Source organism: Labeo rohita, unplaced genomic scaffold, assembly GCF_022985175.1.
Source record: "Labeo rohita strain BAU-BD-2019 unplaced genomic scaffold, IGBB_LRoh.1.0 scaffold_122, whole genome shotgun sequence".
NCBI lineage: Eukaryota > Metazoa > Chordata > Actinopteri > Cypriniformes > Cyprinidae > Labeo > Labeo rohita.
The window spans coordinates 150,652-169,602 of record NW_026127362.1 but is presented as its reverse complement, the minus strand read 5'-3'; the positions used below and the strand labels follow the sequence as shown (position 1 = coordinate 169,602).

Here is an 18,951-nt window from a genome sequence, read left to right as displayed (position 1 = left end):
TCAATGTATTAGAATGATTTCCAAAGGATCATGTGATACTGAAGACTGGAGTAATGGCTGATGAAAATTCTGCGTTGATCACAGGAATCAGTTTTGAAAGTATATTTAAATAAAAAATTGTACTTACTCAAAAATGAAAATTCGTTTTTTAATTAACCTCAAATGATTCCAAACCTGTATGAGTTTATTTCTTCTATATATTGAACGCAAAAAAAGAAATAAATAAAACAATAAATAAATACAAGAAGAGCATTCAAAGTCGAATTGCAAATTTATTTACATGGTGTACAAATCCGAAGGTAGTTTTCAATAGTTATGCTAATAAATACAGATTTACAGACTTAAATACGTTTACTCTATGGGAGGATTTCTAGAATTATTAACATTCAAAAAGAACATTCATACAGCTATACAAACACCATTCATTTGTGGTAGCAGATCAGAAAAGTTATATATTTAATTTAAAACCTTAAAAGTTTATCTCGTATCACATTTTTATTACATATAAAAGCACATTTGTGTACATTTTTGAAGCAGAGTCCAAACCTAAACTTAACATTAGACCTTAGAGACCATTAGAGTTCTTGTTGGTTTGGCATGTATGTGTGGATCACTGGATAAATGCAAATGATGTGAACTTTTTGCATTTCAATGTGTCTGATACACAAAAGCCTACTGTAATACATACATAGCCTACTGTAATAAACCTTGTCAGGGTAGCACCATTAAATTTCTGACAAAAGAGTCTATAAAAAAGTTTTGAAATATTTTGAAATATTGCATGTGCCTTTGGGAAGACTTTAAGTCTATTCCTCACAGCCTTTTTTCATCTATATAAAATTCAATATGGCGTCTATCTTCCCCGACTAAGGTCTACACAGGGATTGGACAAGCTTTTTGTCAAAGCTGAAACCTAATATTTCATGTTATCCCAGCATAACATGATCAGTCACTGACTTGCTTATTTGATTAGCAGACTGACGTAGAAATAAAGCACCACTTTTCATTAAAATTAAATGTGTTTTAAACATTTAAATCCTCAAAGTAGTTTTTCAGGCTTAAGCTAGACTTTGAATATGATTTCCAACCTTTTCTCTCGATTTTGTAGTTCACCAGTCACTGTCATTTTGATGAATGTGTGGAATGTTAAGGATACTGAGTCAAAAAACTTCAACACTAACAGCATAACTTATTTTGCTCGCAAAGCTAAAAGTAACAAATACAACAAAACTGTAAGCTGCCATCCACTCAGTTAAGCACCACAACTGAAGAAAAATGTACTCGTGTCAAAGCACAGACCTACTGCTATTTTGATCTGGGTTGCAGTTTCAGTGGTTTGTGATATGCAGTGGTTGTCAGAGCTGCTGTTGCCTGGCACAGGTTAATCCTTGTACATTAAAAGTATTTATATCTTCTAACATACTAAAACAGGCTGTGGTCTATGACAAATGATAACCTGAACATGTAAATTTGCAATGAAGGTGTGAGGGTCTTTAAATGAAATCTATACATCTGTCTTGCTCATGTGCAAGTGTAACCCCTGTAGTAAATCTTTCAGTGTCTCACTGAGTGATGTCAACTGATAAGTAAAATGTGTTTATCAGGAGTTGATTAAACAATTTGGTTGACAAGCAACCAAAATGCTGTTCTAGATTTTACATGGCACTTTGTATGATGATTACTGTTTGAATAATATTACGTTGCTATTAAAACGTTTGGGATCAGTACAATTTTAAATGTTTTTTTTTTTTTTTTTTTTTTTTTTTTTTAAATACCCCTTTGCTCACCAAATCTGAATTTATTTAATCAAATATACAGGGGAAAACTGTAGTATTGTGAAATATTATTACAATTTCATGTAACAGTTTTCTATTTTAAAATACTTTAAAATATAATTTATTCCTGTGATAATTACTCCAGCATTCAATGCTACCTGATCCTTCAGAAATCATTCTAATATGCTGATTTGATACTCACTTACTATCAATGTTGGAAACAGTTGTGCTGCTTAATATTTTTTGAAAACTTTTAGGATTGTTAGATAAATAAAATTGTCAAAAAGAACAGCATTTATTCAAAATAGTACAGCATTTATACAAAATAGCAAAAACTGTTTTCACCATTGATAATAAATCAATATATTAGAATGATTTCCAAAGGATCATGTGACACTGAAGACTGGAGTAATGGCTGATGAAAATTCTGCGTTGATGACAGGAATCAGTTTTAATGTATATTTAAATAAAAAATAATTTTTAAAAATTGTACTTATTTTTCATAAAATTGCTGTTTGATCAAATAAACACAGCTTTAATGAGCATGAGACACTTTAGAAAACATTACTGATGACCCAAACTTTTGAACGACAGTTCACGTAATCTTATAATTGCTAATAAAGCAACTGTAATCTGATTATGAGCATTTTAAAACGACCATCTAATCACAATTAGGAATAGAACGGAGGGCTTTTTGTTCAGCCCACAGACAGTCTTTCGTCTTCTTTGGGTCCGATTTTTTCTTACGGCCCCTTCTCAATAACAATATTATTATGATCAATACAAGAAAACAAATCAGAAGAATACTGATTCCCAGTGTTATTCCCAGCGGGTCTATCAGTTTTCCAGAATCACCTGAGGAAACAAATAAAAAATGTTAGATTTTTTTGTTTTCTGGAATGAAAAATATCTTAGCATATCTATCACACATAAATTATGCCTACTACATGACAGATTTCACCAAATATAGACTCTGGAAACAGCAAACAGGGAGCCCCTTAGACCAGGAGTTCTCAACTCTGGCTGGCAAGGTCCATTTTCCTGCAGAGTTCAACTTCAACCCTAATCAAACACACCTGAACAAGTTCATTAAGGTCTTTAGGATTACTAAAAAGTTACAGGCAGGTGAGTTTGATTAACGTTGGAGCTAACGGATCTTGCCAGCCAGAGATGAGAACCCCTGCCTTAGACAAACCAATAACATACTTTGTGCATATTTGGCTTTGCCATGGGGTCAAGGTTTGGTTAGATGGGTACAGGAGCATTATGCAGGTATGTGTATTATGTGGCCAATCAGTATGTATGTATTCATTTTCTTGAATGGTAAATAAAATTGCTAATATTTCATTATATTATAGCAGATGTTTTACTGGTGCATGAGACCCCCAAAAGGCCCCTAAGAGATGGATATACTTAACCATAACCTACTCTTAAAATAGACTGAGGTTGTTATGACTGGTATACAGGCCCCTCCCTATTACTAACCCAAGTCTGAGCCAAAATTAGCTGTAAACCTAACGCTATAATCAGATTGGTTGATAGGGATGGTGTTCCAGGAACATGTTCTACATTGTGAAATTATGGTTATTGTGTGGTTGAAGGGATGTAAGCAGGCTAATCTAGTAACTAAAGCCTAGTGGAAATGATTACAATTGTTTAAAATGCTTTGAGCATCTTATTTTATAGATAGTTACCTTCAGTGTGAACATAGATGGAGAGCTCTCCAGATTTATCTGAAGCCAGTTTCTTCCAGGTGTTAGCAAGTACAAGCCATTCCTCAACCTGACAGTAGTATTGTCCCATATCAGTGGGGTTGATCTGTGGCACAGTCAGTTTATAGTGTGTGGCACGTGGTCGTCCGAACAAAAGATTTTTATCGCTAACTGCACTGTGTAATGTACCATCACGCCTGGCAGTGAATATGGTGACTGGTCCTTCTTCCTCCTGAACCTTGAACCAGGTGACTTCAAAGGCAGACTTATCACTGGATTGTGAGTCAATAATGCAGTCAACTGTGAATTCAGTCTGATGATCAGTAATGTTGAACGTTCGGTTCTCCTTCTGAACATGCAGTTTAATTTCTGTTCAAATTAAAAACAAAATCAAAGGTCAAACAAACGTGCTGAAAATGAAAAAAAAAAAAAAAAATAACACAGAGTGTTTAGCAGAGCTCGGAGATGCCATAAATGCATTTACAATGCAGTAAACTGCATAATTAATGTTATGAGGTTATTATTTTAAATATGAATGATTATACCATTGCTCATTTTTGGAAGAAGAAAAAAACACTAAATTATACTTAGATATTAAACTAAAACTGACAGTGGGTGGCAGTAAGACTGAATGAGTAAATGAATCAGTGAATGAGTCACTGATTCATTCAATCAGGTAATTAAAAACGGCTGATTCATTCAAGAACTAAGCATCTGACGGTCTTTATGAATGGGTAAATGAATCAATGACTCACCCCTTACATTTAAAAATGCTTTATAATTCAGGAATGAAACACTACTGTGTTGACGAGTCAACAGTCTTGCTATGACTCTATTTGGAACTATTTTTGATGGTGAAATAAAAAAACAGTAAATAGTTACAACTTTGTGTCTAAAATGTACATTCACATGTGTATATGTACAGTTGAGGTGAAAAGTTTACACCTTGTAGAATCAACAAAATGTAAATTATTTGACCAAAATAAGAGGGATCATACAAAATGCATGTTATTTTTTATTACAGACCTGAATAAGATATTTCACATAAAAAACTTTTACATATAGTCCACAAGAGAAAATAATAGTTGAATTTATAAAACAGCCCTGTTCCAACAATGACTGTATGATTTTGAGATCCATCTTTTCCCACAGAGGACAACTGAGGGACTCAAATGTAACTATTACAGAAGGTTCAAACACTCACTGATGCTTCAGAAGGAAAAACAATGCATTAAGAGCAGAAGGGTGTAAACTTTTGAATAGAATGAAGATGTGTACATTTTTATTATTTTGCCTAAATATTTTTTACTGCCCTTAAGATGCTACAGAAGATACTTACATCTTTCCCAGAAGACAAAATAAGTTAAATTTACCCTGATCTTCAAATTCAAAAAGTTATTAATGCATTGTTTTTCCTTCTGAAGCATCAGTGAGTGTTTGAACCTTCTGTAATAGTTGCGTATGAGTCCCTCAGTTGTCCTCAGTGTGAAAATATGGATCTCAAAATACTACAGTCATTATTGCTGAAAAACCACAGAATTTGTGGGACCTGATTTTTCTGAAAAACAGCGGGCAGTTTAACTGTTCAGGACAAACAAGGGACTCAACAGCAACTATTACTAAAATAAATAAATAAATAAATTCAACAACTATTTTCTCTTGTGGATTATATGTACATGTCTCTTATATGTAATATCTTACTCAGGTCAGTACTAAATAAACAATAACACACATTTTGTACGTTCCCTCTTATTTTGGTAAAATAATTAACATTTTGCAGATTCTGCAAGGTGTATGTAAACTTTTGACGTCAAGTGTATATGTACATGTACATATTAACTTAAAACAGCTTTATTTGTAATGAATTACACCACTGGATAAAGTATAACATAGTAATGATCTTAAAATGAGGACAGATAAGCTCGAGGCTGCGCTGGTAGCTTTCACAGCTATAACTGAGTTTAATACAACCAAATGGAAATTACTAGGCATGTAACTTGTTGCTTTTCTGTAAGGTACTCTACTAGCAGATTCCAAGGTATTAAATACCCATCTGAGGCTACAGTGGATCCATTGCAAAACAGTTTTGATGTTTAGAACACTATGGCTTAATGAAAAGACCATTTCAGTGAAGGAAGAGGTTTTGTTTTTACCTTTCTCTTTGACAACAAGCTGTGTGGAAACAGACATTTTCTTTAGGGAATACCAGTCGCCAAGAGGATCCTGAAGCCATTCTTCCACCTCACAATGATATTGCCCACTGTCAGATGTTCTGACCTGGTGGATAGTCAGCTGGAAGGTTTGTTTCTGTCTTATTTCCATACGAATCCTCTGGTCCATCTCTAGGCTGGCTGCAGGGCCAAACTTGACAACAGCATCTAGATCCATTGTTAACAGCATCTGGGACCCAATCATCCATCTTATTGTGAAACGAGAGGTATTTGTGGTTGTTGTCGTGACTGAGCAGTCAATCTTAGCATCAGTGTCGACGGTGGTTTCCAGCAAAGAGGTGGGTGGGGACAGGTGCATCTTGCTGACTGAGAGAGAGAGAGACAGAGATATTCAACGAACTACAGTTATCTAAATGCTTTTATATAAACAGTGGGTTCTGATATAGAACATGTTTACACAAGTAAAAGTGTGACATTACAAAGATTCTATCATTTAATTTACATGAGCGAGTCTCTTTTGTAGTACTCTCTAAATATATGTTAGCATTGTGTGTGTGTGTCATATTAATTCTCATTTGTGTTTGTGGTGCCTGAACTATGGCTTAGTTTCCAATTATGTTGTCATTTTGAGGGACCTGGTATTAATTTGCAAAATCACAATTTTCTCTTATGTGTACCAAGTCAAAAATTTTGACACACACTCATTCTTTATCACTTTTTTAAAAAAATAACCAAGTCTTTAAAACTATGTGTATTTACAAATAACAGTGTTATTACAAGCAACTATAATACTAAATCAAACCCTAACTCTAGCCTTAAGCAAGTACATGTTGTTAATTAGTATTACAAAATACTTATTTGTGTAATTATACTGTAACAAGGACACATATGAATAAAATAAAATGTGACCTGGTTAGGATACAGGTGGGGTTAGAGGTAGGTTTACTATGTCCATATGTTTGATGTGCAGTGTATCTTTCAACATAATACACTTTGAATAAAAGGCTGTATTTACCAGGTTTATGTACAGTCACTGCCAATGGGTTGGAGTTCCTCAAGGCTTTCTGTATATCCTTTTGATAGGCATCAACTTGACACTGGTACTGTCCTTCTTGCTGCTTGCTGGCTCTCGGCACAATGAGAATGAAACGGGTGTCTGACGGCAGTACTTGAATGGACAGTTGATAGTTTCTCCCGAGCTGCTCCCCAGGTGATTTCTCCAGTGTGGTATATAGATACAATGTTTGTTTGAACAGTTGAATTGCGGGGCTGAAACATCCAGCGTACAGCCAAAGACACTTCAGGCCCTTTGACTGTGCAAAGTAGTTGTATAGGAGAATCTATAGACACATTTGTTGTACGACTTTTCAAGGTCACCTTCATTAGAGAGTCTGAAAAGAAATGGCTGCAGTGATTATTTAAATTCTAAAATCAGTATTAGTACAAATATGAACATGTAATTACAAAAAAAGATTGTTCCTGAGAATAATGTGTGATAATATAGTAATCTTACCAACTGAATTAACTGTAATGGCTTTTTGTTGAGATCGGGTGTTGGCTTTCTTCATCTCGCCATTGCTCTGTACTGTCCATTCAGACACAGTGCACTTATATTCACCGCTGTCAGATGTTGCAGATGCACCAATCTCCAGAGTAAAGTTTCCAGCTGGAGAATGAAGTGTTTGAACATGTCTGCTCTGATACCTTGCCCCAATATCTTTCATCACTCCCTCATGGGTCAGACTAATTACATCACTGAAGGAAACTCCTTTCTTGTGTTGCCATGACACTGATAAAGGACCTTTGAATCCTGATACCACGCAGGTGACCCGTAGTGGATCTCCCTCAGTTAATGCATCATTCATAACCATGACCACCGCCAGATCACTCTCTAAACAAACAGACAAAAAAACAGGCAATGTCAGTGCCTTGATGCAAACATTTTCGGTGATTGTCACTCATAATTAGGTTTAGAAATTATTTAACATTGTTATCTTCTCCATATTTAACTCTGAACAGCACAATGTCTGCATAGGAAGAACAATTGTATTCTTAATTACCTTTAGCCGTGATGCTCACAGTCTCTAGACTGGACATTTGCTTTTGTATTTTTTTGAAGGTGCCATCTTCATTCATGTCTTCCTGCCATACTTCACACTGGTACTGGCCCTGGTCCTCAGTTCGAGCCGAACGGATGGTCAGCAGGTAGTCTGTGTGACTAGTTTTCACTGCTCTCATCTCTGCTGCATTCTCTCTCTCTTTGTAACTGTCAAATATGGTGAGCACCCCAGAAGATCCAATCTGGGCCACTTTCTGCTGGTTCTTCAGCCAAGTCACAGAGAAGAAATGACCTGGAAGGTTTCGTGCATTCACACTGCAACGGATGTCCAATGGGTTTCCTTCCTGTAGTGGCCCCTTTAAAGCCTTCAAATAAACACTGAATGAACCTCCATCAGGGGCCACTTTTGAGACAGGAAATAACATGAGATTAAACTCCTGTAGTATGACTGCAATTGCACCCACATAGGCATCACACCAGGTTTAAGCTATATTATATATAGGTATATATAACCTATATACAGTGGTTCTCAATGGCACAACTGGTGATGGATACACAGACAGCAGGGAAAAATAATGATAAATGCCAGTAACAGAATGTAACTTACAATGTAATAATACACTGTAAAAACAGGAATATAATTACACTTGTCAACTTTTAAATAGGAAGGGAAAACACTTCCCGTATCTTTTGTTGTTCATGTAAAAAGCTGTGCGTTGAAAAGAACTGTGCAGTATAATGAGTATAAATTCATCTGTCATTTGGTAGAAGCTAGAAATGTTAACGGGGTAGACCTGCCTTCATCCTCAAAAAATATGTACATACTACTCCAGGTAACATAAAATATGACCAAATATACAGTAAATCTCACCGATTGGTTTAATCTCCACATTACATGCTGTGGTGGTTTTGTGGGCAATCTGAGTCCAGGAACGGTCTGGGTCTTGGATCCACTCAATGGCTTTGCAGTAGAACTTCCCCTGGTCTGACTGCTGCACTTGAGGCATCTTCAGTCTGTAGGTTGTGTCCTCCACCTTATCCATGCTGATAAGACCTGCACGATAGCGATCCTCAAATCCAGCTCCTGTCTTTACAGTCAGATCTTTGTCCAGAGTAATGATTGGCCGGGGGGGTTTTATCCTCTTCACCATGGAGAAACCAGGTGACCGACAGATGAGTATGTTGAAAAGTCTGACTGAAGACTTGACACTCAAGCTGAAGTGGATCACCTTCAGACAAGCTCTGAGAGGGTGAGCCAGAGTATGATGCCTCCAGGGTGTCTGCGATCACTGTGGATGAAACATGCATCTTTTTCTTTTTTGTCACTGAAAACAGTAATGACTAGTGGTTTACCAAAATGCATTTCTCAATGCCAATACCAACATGTAGAGAGCAGAGTGACTAATGGCTGACATCATAGTGATTCATTTAAATATATATTTACAACTGCAGTTTAATGGCTTATCATCTTCTGAATGGAAAAATGAACAAATGCTAATGGATGGAATTCTCTTTCTGTAATCTCAAAATGCCATACTATCTGATTAATCACCAAACTCCTCAAGATAAATAAATATCTTACCATTGAGCTTTGTTACTGCAGCATAATCTCCTAAATATGCACCACCTGTGTGTAGAGTCTCACAGAACAAATCACCCGCATCCTCCTCCAGTAAATTGTCGATCTTCAAGAGAACTGAAGATCCTGACAGCCTTTCAGTATTAATCTCCTTATTTTTTACCCTACTGGAGAACATTCCGTAAGCAAACTCTGGGTCGCTAGTACTGATCATATTTACATCCATGTTTGGTTTCTTGACAATGAATTGAAAATCCCGGTTAGATGGGCCTGTAAACCCTGTTACATTACAGGATATGGAGATGGGATATCCTTTCACTCTGTACAGAGGACCTTTCTGTATGTGGACCTGAATCTGACCGCTGCACAGATCTGTGTAGAGAGGAATTTAGATCATTAGAGGCAAAACTTTAAGAGACATTTCACACTGATTTGCCATTGTTTTTCCACTTCTCATATCCACATGTACACATTGTTTTTACCATTGCCTATACAATTTTGTCCATTTCTAGGTGTTCTTGTTTATCAATAAATTTCAGCTTTCGATTATTATTGTTGCCTGTGTTGTTACTGTAGTCATTCTGCATGTGTTAAAATTATTTTTATTTTTATTATTATTTATTTGCAGTCCATTTTGGGTTCATTAAAAAGAATTAACCCAGCAGTAGATGTTTTCAATAATAACTGAGGTAAAAACAAACAAACAAAAACAACACAAAGCCCAGTACGCTGGGTCAAACATTTAACCCAACCCAGAGGTCAAAACAAAACAGAACTGCGGCTCTTGTTGCCAAAACACATTTAAACTAAACCCATATTAGCAAGGCAAACGTGATCCAAACTGGTAGGGTAAGAAAAAATAGATATATTGATATTGGTATTACAAACGTTCATGAATGTTTTACTATATCTGGTGGAAATTTAAAATACAGACCCATGCACACTCTAACAGCTAAAATTACCCACAAGAACTGTAGCTCTACAAACATGGAAGGAAAAAAAACATGGCAGTTATAGACCAACAGTTTGATAAAGGCAGTAGCCTAATTGATGAGTAATTAATATCTAACTTCCTGATATTTGGCCATTAACTTCTAAATACATCATTATGCAAAAACATGAGTTTTCTGCATGAAAACTCACAACAGTTGTAATGTTTTAACTAGTTAAACTAATTAAAATTAATGCCAAAAATAGCCTTTAGAACAACAGTATTATATTATTTAATTTACATAAAAAAGGACAACAATCTATTTCACAGTGTTCCACATGTAGCCCACTTAATAGTAACGCAGGTAAATTGCATAACTTGCAATAAACCTAAGCCCAAACCTAATCTTAACTCTATAGTAAATATATGTTGTTAATTAATATTACTAAGTACTACAGTGTACAACAACACTGTAACAAAAACACCATAAAGTAAAGTGTAACCAATCTCTGATAGATTTACGATGTGGAAATGTCTCATCACAGTCCGTGAAAAGGGAAGCTTTAAAGGGAAGGGAAGCACATATCTGACAAGGCTACACAACAGACCTACTATACAGAAATTTAAATGGGGTATTATTACTATTGTAGCTAGTACTAGGCACTAAAATAATAGTATTTAGTAGTATTGGTACTGTCGTATGTAGTGTTTCGTTTTGTAGTGTAGTGTTGCCAGAATTATTGTTTTGTTTACAGATTACACGCTCAAACTCAAAAAAAGAAAAGGTACCCCTTTATAAGTTAGCCTTTAGTTACTAATATACCATTCAGGTACTAATATATGCCTACTTTAGATACTAATATGTATCTTTAAGGTATTAATATGAACGCTTTAGGGGTTAAAAATATACGAAGGTGTACCTTTTGAAAGGGTACCGCCCCAGTGACAGCTTTTGTGCCCTTTTTGAGCGTGTAGGCTATAATAATCGGCAACATTTTATATTATTATTATTATTATTATTTCCTCAACTCAAAGTAATATTTCACGCCCTGGTATTTATTTATTTGGTGAAAGCCGTATCCCTTAAAATTTCGTCTTGTTTCACATGTATGACCTCACCGCGTGCAGGTTCTTCCTCACGGAAGCTTCGCGTCGGGATCTAATCTGACAGGGCGTCCGTGTTTATTTTGTTGTTGTTACGACATTATGCTCAATGTTAATAACACTTAAATGGCACAAAACTATTGTTAAGCTTCATAATATATTTTGCAAGGCGTATAAACCATTTAAGCTTTTGCGGCCAGTTTCGGAGCCTGGCAATCGTGAAAGTCATTGTAAATCGTTCAGCAGTTTGTTTATTTATGTTTATTAATTTTGTTTTCCACATTGGGGTTGGGTCAACATGAGGATAAGTACGCTAAACAGTTTTAATTTTGGGGTAACCTAGCATTTAAGTACAACTTTATGTCGTCAGTGACGGAGACAATACTACAGCCTACATGCGTAAACGCAATGGTCAATTCAGATTTATATTTGAAATTTTTGGATTTAGAATAAAATTGTGTTCAGACTTACCACATTGTAGGAGTCCTTTGAGACACAGCAATAGTGCCAAGTGCCACAGTCGGCACCAGAAGTTTACCATCCTTAAACTGATCGATCCTTTTGCTTTGTCCCTCATCTCGTCAGTGAATACAGGTTTCAACAAGAGCGACTAATCCTGATATTTGTTCTTTGACGCAACTGATTGTGACACACACACACACACACACACACATACTGGTATATATGGTTTATGAGGACAGTATGTAAAAACTGTGGTTAAGGGGGACACCCCTTTGTGAACATCCTGCAGATAAAACAGATATATCAAACATTTTTGTATGTTCTCACTAAGATACATCTCACTTAAAAATTTAGTTCTGTCCACAAAATCATGCAAATACAACACCTGCTTTTTCACAGGCATACAGGGTCACTTAAATCATGGTTTGTAGGGACATACAGGTTTACTAGGACTGCTTGTGTAAAACATCAGACAAATGTGGTTTACAAGGTCAAACATTGTTTATTAATTACAATTGCTATAATATATTTTGACATGAGCTGAAATGCTGTTTAAATGTTCTTAAAGCACATTGAAATGGATCTTTAGATATATTCTAACTGTGCTCAGGTAAAAATAAAGTATATTTGAATGCACTAAAAATACAAACAAGTGCATTTGTAGTACATTCTTTTCTTTCTTTCTTTCTTTCTTTCTTTCTTTTTTTTTTTTTTTTGAAAATAAAAGTATGAAATTAAGTATGAAAGTAGAAACTAAAGAAATACATTTAAATGCACTAAATATACACATGAATTGGTTCCAGTTTAACACAACTGAATATATTAAATTTGGTAACACTTACAATAAGGTTCGTTAGTTAACATTAGTTAACTACTTTAGTTAACATGAACTAAGAATAAACAATACAGCATTTATTAATTTTAGTTAATGTTAATTTCAAAAGTTAATTTCATTTTTAAAATCAAAAGTTGTGTTTGTTAACATTAATGCACGGTGAATTACCATGAACTAACAAAGAATGGCTGTATTTTCATTAACTAACATTACCAAAGATTAATAAATACTGTAATTTATGTATTGCTCATTGATAATTTATGTTAGTTAATACATTAACTAATGTTAACTAATGGAACCTTATTGTAAAATGTTACCTTTAAAATATATTGCAAATATTTTAAAACTGACCTCGAAATACACTTAATATACTTAAAAGTTGTTTCAAAATAATGCATTTAACATGCACTTAGTAGTATAATTTAAATATCTTAAGTGTGTCCAAAAAAGCACAATTTAAATATATTTAAATATTGTCATTTTCAAAGAAAAAAATAAATAAAATAAAAACATTGCCATATTCAAAGATTTTAAAATGTAGGTTAAGTGTAACTAATTAGACAAGTACATGTTTAACTAATTGTCAGCCTTCTACATGTCTGAATGTGAATCTTTATATTATGTAATCACAGATTCAATCTCTAAATTAAAATATTTATTGGATTGAAGAAAAGGCTGAGTACTTAAAAGGCCCTTAGCTCTTAAAAACTTGCTTTTAAAAAATGCTCTTATAAATAGAGTTAACATTTGACTTAAGTCTCAAAAAATTCTTAGTTACAAGTAAGACTTGTCTAAGAGAAGGAGACTCTTATGAAGAAGCTAAAAGCAACTTTTAGTAAAGTCTAAGATGATTCTTAAGTGTTGACTGATGTGGCACTGAAGTATTATGAACTAAGGACTACAATGATGTCAACCCAAAATGCCCATCCTCGACCTCTGAATCAGCCAACAATAAGTCACAGCAGAACAACACCAATCATTTAATATACAGTTGAGGTGAAAAGTTTACAAACAGAATCTGCAAAATGTTAATTATTTTACCAAAATAAGAGGGATCATACAAAATGTATTTTATTTTTTATTTAGTATTGACCTGAATAAAATATTTATCATAAAAGATATTTGCATATAGTCCACAAGAAAATAATTATTTTATTTATTTATTTATTTTTGTTTAGTGATAGTTGTGTCACGGTTTATGGGTTTACTTACTCTTCCTTGCTGGTGTCTGTGTGTGTGTATGTTGTTGTGTGGGCGTGGCTGGGCTTCGTTGACGAGCTGATCAGATTCAGCTGCAGCTCATTTACACCGCTATTTAAGCTCAGCTCTGTTTGTCCTTTGTTGTCAGATCGTCTGGTTGTTATCGTTTACCCTGGATGTTTCCTGTGTGTTCCTCGTGCCTGCCGTGTCTGGATTCCGGTCTCCTGGTCCCTCGTTGTTTCCTGTTCCGGAGTTTCGGCGTTCGGTTGTCCACTGATCCCTGCGTCACCAGCTGTTCTCCATCGGCGGCTCGACCAGTCTTCGGACTTACTGTGTTCAGTATTTTGCTCGTTCTAAATAAACTGTTAAACTGCATCGCGCTATTGAATCCTAACTCTTGTGTCCTGACAGAACGATCTGACCACTATGGATTCAGCGGATGCACCAACGCTTCGGGACATTTTGACGGCCAATAACGCTCGCATGGATCGACAGGATGAACAAATGATCGCTACTGGTCGAGCCGTGCAAACTTTGGTGACGCAGGTGTCCGAGCTCACCAACCAACTGCAACAACTGAGATCGCCCGCTGCGCCCCCCCCCACCACCGCCTTCCCCCTCCGTTCCCGAGAGTCGCAACGTTCAACACGAGCCTCGTCTACCCACGCCAGAGGTTTACGCGGGTGAGCCTAATCTTTGCAGAGCGTTTCTGACTAAATGCTCCATGTATTTCTCATTGCAGCCTGTCACCTTTGCATCGGAACCCTCTAAGGTGGCTCTGGTGTTGACGTTGCTCTCTGGGCGTGCCGCCCAATGGGGAACAGCGGTGTGGGAAAACCAACATCCGTGCTGTGCCTCGTTCCAACTGCTCTCTGAGGAGATGAGACGTGTTTTTGATCGTGCCGTCCTGGGTCGTGAGGCGGCCAGTGTCTTGGCGGATTTACGACAGGGGGATCGTAACGTCTCGGATTATTCCATCGAGTTCCGGACACTGGCTGCCGAATGCAAATGGAACAAGGCGGCGCAGTGGGACATGTTCCTGCATGGGTTGGCTGACCGTGTTCAAAAAGAAATATTCACCTTGGAATTACCCGCAGACTTGGATGGACTTATTTCCCTGGCTCTTCGGGTGGACTCCCGACTTCAGCGTCGCGATCAGTTGACCCGTCCATCCTCATTATCGGAGTTACCTGTCCATCCCGTTCATGCGGTCAGCAACACGGTCAGCTCGGTTCTCGATCACGAACCCATGCAGGTGGGTAGAGCTCGGCTCTCCCGGGAGGAGAGGGACCGTAGAAGATCTAAGGGCCTCTGTTTGTACTGTGGTGCCGCGGGACATTTTCTGTCTAACTGCCCGTTAAAAGTCCGGGCCCGACAGTAGGACGAGGGTTACTGTCGGGCGGCCTATCACAGAGCAACCCTTTGTCGATGACGCTCCTCCCGGTGAGTTTGCAGTGGACAACCGACGCCCACCACTGTAAGGCCTTGCTGGACTCCGGGGCTGAAGGTAATTTTATGGACTGGAATTTCGCTCGTTTACTTCACGTTCCCATAACTCCTCTCACCCTGAAGATCTCTGTTAATGCTTTGAATGGACAATCTCTACCTTGCATAACTCACACTACTGCCCCCATCACCATGATCACCTCTGGTAACCACAAGGAGGAGCTTACCTTCCTTCTCATTACATCCCCCATGGTTCCGGTGGTTCTGGGCCATCCTTGGCTGGTTCACCACAATCCTAAAGTGGATTGGGGCCACGATTCCGTGTCCTCATGGGGGGAGTCTTGTTTCTCTAACTGTCTTGTGTCTGCCTGTCCTTCTGTGTCTCGTTCTTTGTTGCAGGAGGAGTCAGTGAACCTGTCAAACGTGCCCACGGAGTACCTCGACCTGAAGGAAGTGTTCAGTAAGTCCAGGGCTGCTTCTCTCCCTCCGCATCGTCCCTATGACTGTGCCATAGAATTATTGCCAGGTACGTCTCCGCCTAAGGGCAAATTATACTCGCTTTCTGCTCCAGAGAGGGAGGCCATGGAGAAATATATTTCTGATTCTCTGGCAGCCGGGCTCATTTGTCCTTCCTCTTCTCCCGCTGGGGCAGGATTCTTTTTTGTCAAGAAGAAGGATGGTTCCCTGCGACCTTGTATTGACTACCGAGGGCTGAACAGCATCACGGTTAAGAATACTTATCCTTTGCCGTTGATGTCTTCAGCTTTCGAGAGGTTGCAGGGAGCTTCCATTTTTTCCAAATTGGATTTGCGCAATGCCTATCATTTGGTTCGCATTAGGGAGGGGGATGAGTGGAAGAACGCTTTTAACACCCCCAGGGGGCACTTTGAATACTTGGTCATGCCCTTCGGGCTGTCCAACTCGCCCGCGGTCTTTCAAGCACTCGTTAATGACGTGTTGAGAGATATGGTCGATCGCTTCATTTATGTCTACCTGGACGACATATTGATTTTTTCTTCTTCTCTCCAGGATCACGTTCAGCACGTCAGGCGAGTGCTCCAGAGGCTGCTAGAGAATGGGCTTTTTGTCAAGGCGGAGAAATGCGTTTTTCATGCACAGTCCATTCCATTTCTGGGGTATATCGTCTCGCCCGAGGGAATTCGCATGGATCCCGATAAGGTTAAGGCTGTGGTGGATTGGCCAACCCCTGATTCCCGCAAGGCCCTGCAGAGGTTTTTGGGGTTCGCTAATTTCTACCGGTGTTTTATTCGCAATTTCAGCCAACTAGCCGCTCCTCTGACTGCCTTAACCTCCTCCAAAACGACGTTCAGGTGGTCTGATGCAGCTAACGTTGCATTTTCCAACATCAAGAGCCGCTTCGTTTCTGCTCCCATTCTCGTTGCCCCTGATCCTACACGTCAGTTTGTGGTGGAGGTTGACGCGTCGGAGGTGGGGGTAGGTGCGGTTCTTTCCCAGCGCTTTTCCTCAGACGACAAGATGCACCCCTGCGCGTTTTTTTCTCACCGCATGTCGACTGCCGAACGTAATTACGATATTGGTAACAGAGAGCTGTTGGCGGTTAAGCTAGCGTTGGAGGAATGGCGTCATTGGTTAGAGGGGTCGGGGGTACCCTTTATTGTCTGGACCGATCATAAGAACCTCGAGTACATCAGGTCTGCTAAACGTCTCAACTCCAGGCAGGCTCGGTGGGCCCTTTTTTTCGGTCGTTTTGATTTTTCCATTTCTTATCGTCCAGGGTCTAAAAACATCAAGCCCGACGCGCTATCTCGTGTTTTTGATCGTTCGGAACGTCCTTCCACTCCCGAGTACATCATTCCTGAGAGGCTGGTTATTTCTGCTCTCACTTGGGAGGTGGAAACTAAGGTCCGCGCAGCCTTAGAAGGGGTAACGCCCCCGTCCGGGTGCCCACCGAGTCGGTTATTTGTGCCGGAGAACTTACGGTCCGACGTTATTCAGTGGGCTCATTGTTCTAACGTAGCTTGCCACCCGGGAATTAATCGCACTAAGTTTCTCGTTAAACAGCGGTTCTGGTGGTCTTCCTTGGCCTGCGACACTCGGGATTTTGTTTTGGCCTGATCGGTCTGCGCGCGTGCTAAGACGTCTAATCGACCTCCGGAGGGGTTACTTCAGCCGCTGTCAGTCCCTTCGAGACCCTGGTCCCACATCGCACTCAATTTCGTTTCTGGTCTCCCACCCTCCCAGGGAAATACGGTTGTTTTGACCGTAGTGGACCGGTTCTCGAAGGCGGCCCATTTTATTCCCTTGCCTAAATTACCATCTGCCAAGGAGACAGCGGCTACTGTCGTTGACCATGTCTTTCGCATTCATGGACTCCCGATGGACGTGGTTTCCGACAGGGGTCCCCAGTTCATTTCCAGATTTTGGAGGGAGTTTTGCCGTCTACTGGGGGCGAGTGTCAGTCTATCTTCTGGTTTCCACCCTCAGAGCAACGGGCAGACTGAGAGGGCTAATCAGGATCTTGAGAGAGTATTGCGGTGTTTAGTCTCTCAGAACCCATCTTCCTGGAGCCAACAGCTCTCATGGGTTGAGTACGCACATAACTCGTTACCAGTCTCTCACCGTTTGAGTGTAGTTTAGGTTACCAGCCACCTATTTTTCCCAGTCTGAATTCTGAAGTCGCAGTCCCCTCCGCCCACGCCTTCGTTCAGAGGTGCCATCGCACCTGGAGGAGAGCCCGAGAGACTCTGCTCCAGGTGGGAGCACGCACCAAGGCTCAGGCCGATCGCCACCGGTCTGAGCCTCCCGTCTACGTCGTTGGTCAAAAGGTGTGGCCTTCTTCCAGTAACATTCCGCTCCGCTCCGTTTGTAATAAATTAGCACCTAAATTCATAGGCCCTTTCACTGTCACTAAGATCCTTAGTCCAGTGGCAGTCCGCCTCAAACTCCCTCCAGCGTACAGGAGAATTCACCCCGTCTTTCACGTTTCCAAAGTCAAGCCCATTTTTCGTTCTTCCATTAATCCGCCTGCCCCGGTTCCCCCACCGCCGCGTCTCGTAGATGGGGAACTTACCTATTCGGTCCGTCGCATTCTGGACTCGAGGCGGAGGGGACGTGGAATTCAGTACTTGGTGGACTGGGAAGGTTACGGTCCAGAGGAGAGAAGTTGGGTTCCGGCTAGGGACATTCTGGATCACTCCCTTATTGATGATTACAATCTACGGGTAAGTTCCTCTGAGAGCGCCAGGAGGCGCTCCTAGGAGGAGGGGTACTGTCACGGTTTATGGGTTTACTTACTCTTCCTTGCTGGTGTCTGTGTGTGTGTATGTTGTTGTGTGGGCGTGGCTGGGCTTCGTTGACGAGCTGATCAGATTCAGCTGCAGCTCATTTACACCGCTATTTAAGCTCAGCTCTGTTTGTCCTTTGTTGTCAGATCGTCTGGTTGTTATCGTTTGCCCTGGATGTTTCATGTGTGTTCCTCGTGCCTGCCGTGTGTGGATTCCGGTCTCCTGGTCCCTCGTTGTTTCCTGTTCCGGAGTTTCGGCGTTCGGTTATCCACTGATCCCTGCGTCACCAGCTGTTCTCCATCGACACTCTTGTGTCCTGACAAGTTGTTCATGAGTCCCTTGTTTGTCCTAAACAGTTAAACTGTCTGCTGTTCTTCAGAAAAATCCTTCAGGTCTCATAAATTCTTTGGT

General features: G+C 39.4%; 1 protein-coding gene across 1 annotated transcript; it reads right to left on the bottom strand.

The window, feature by feature from the left end:
* Window positions 1–1,730: 1,730 nt before the first annotated feature.
* Window positions 1,731–11,945, bottom strand: igsf3l (immunoglobulin superfamily, member 3-like). Its single transcript, XM_051101044.1, is given in 11 exon segments — window positions 1,731–2,630; window positions 3,470–3,856; window positions 5,641–6,024; window positions 6,674–6,851; window positions 6,853–7,049; window positions 7,172–7,549; window positions 7,719–8,120; window positions 8,589–8,847; window positions 8,849–9,006; window positions 9,300–9,668; window positions 11,803–11,945. Coding segments are annotated over 11 exon segments (3,012 nt in total). The 5' UTR covers window positions 11,909–11,945; the 3' UTR covers window positions 1,731–2,436.
* Window positions 11,946–18,951: the final 7,006 nt, after the last annotated feature.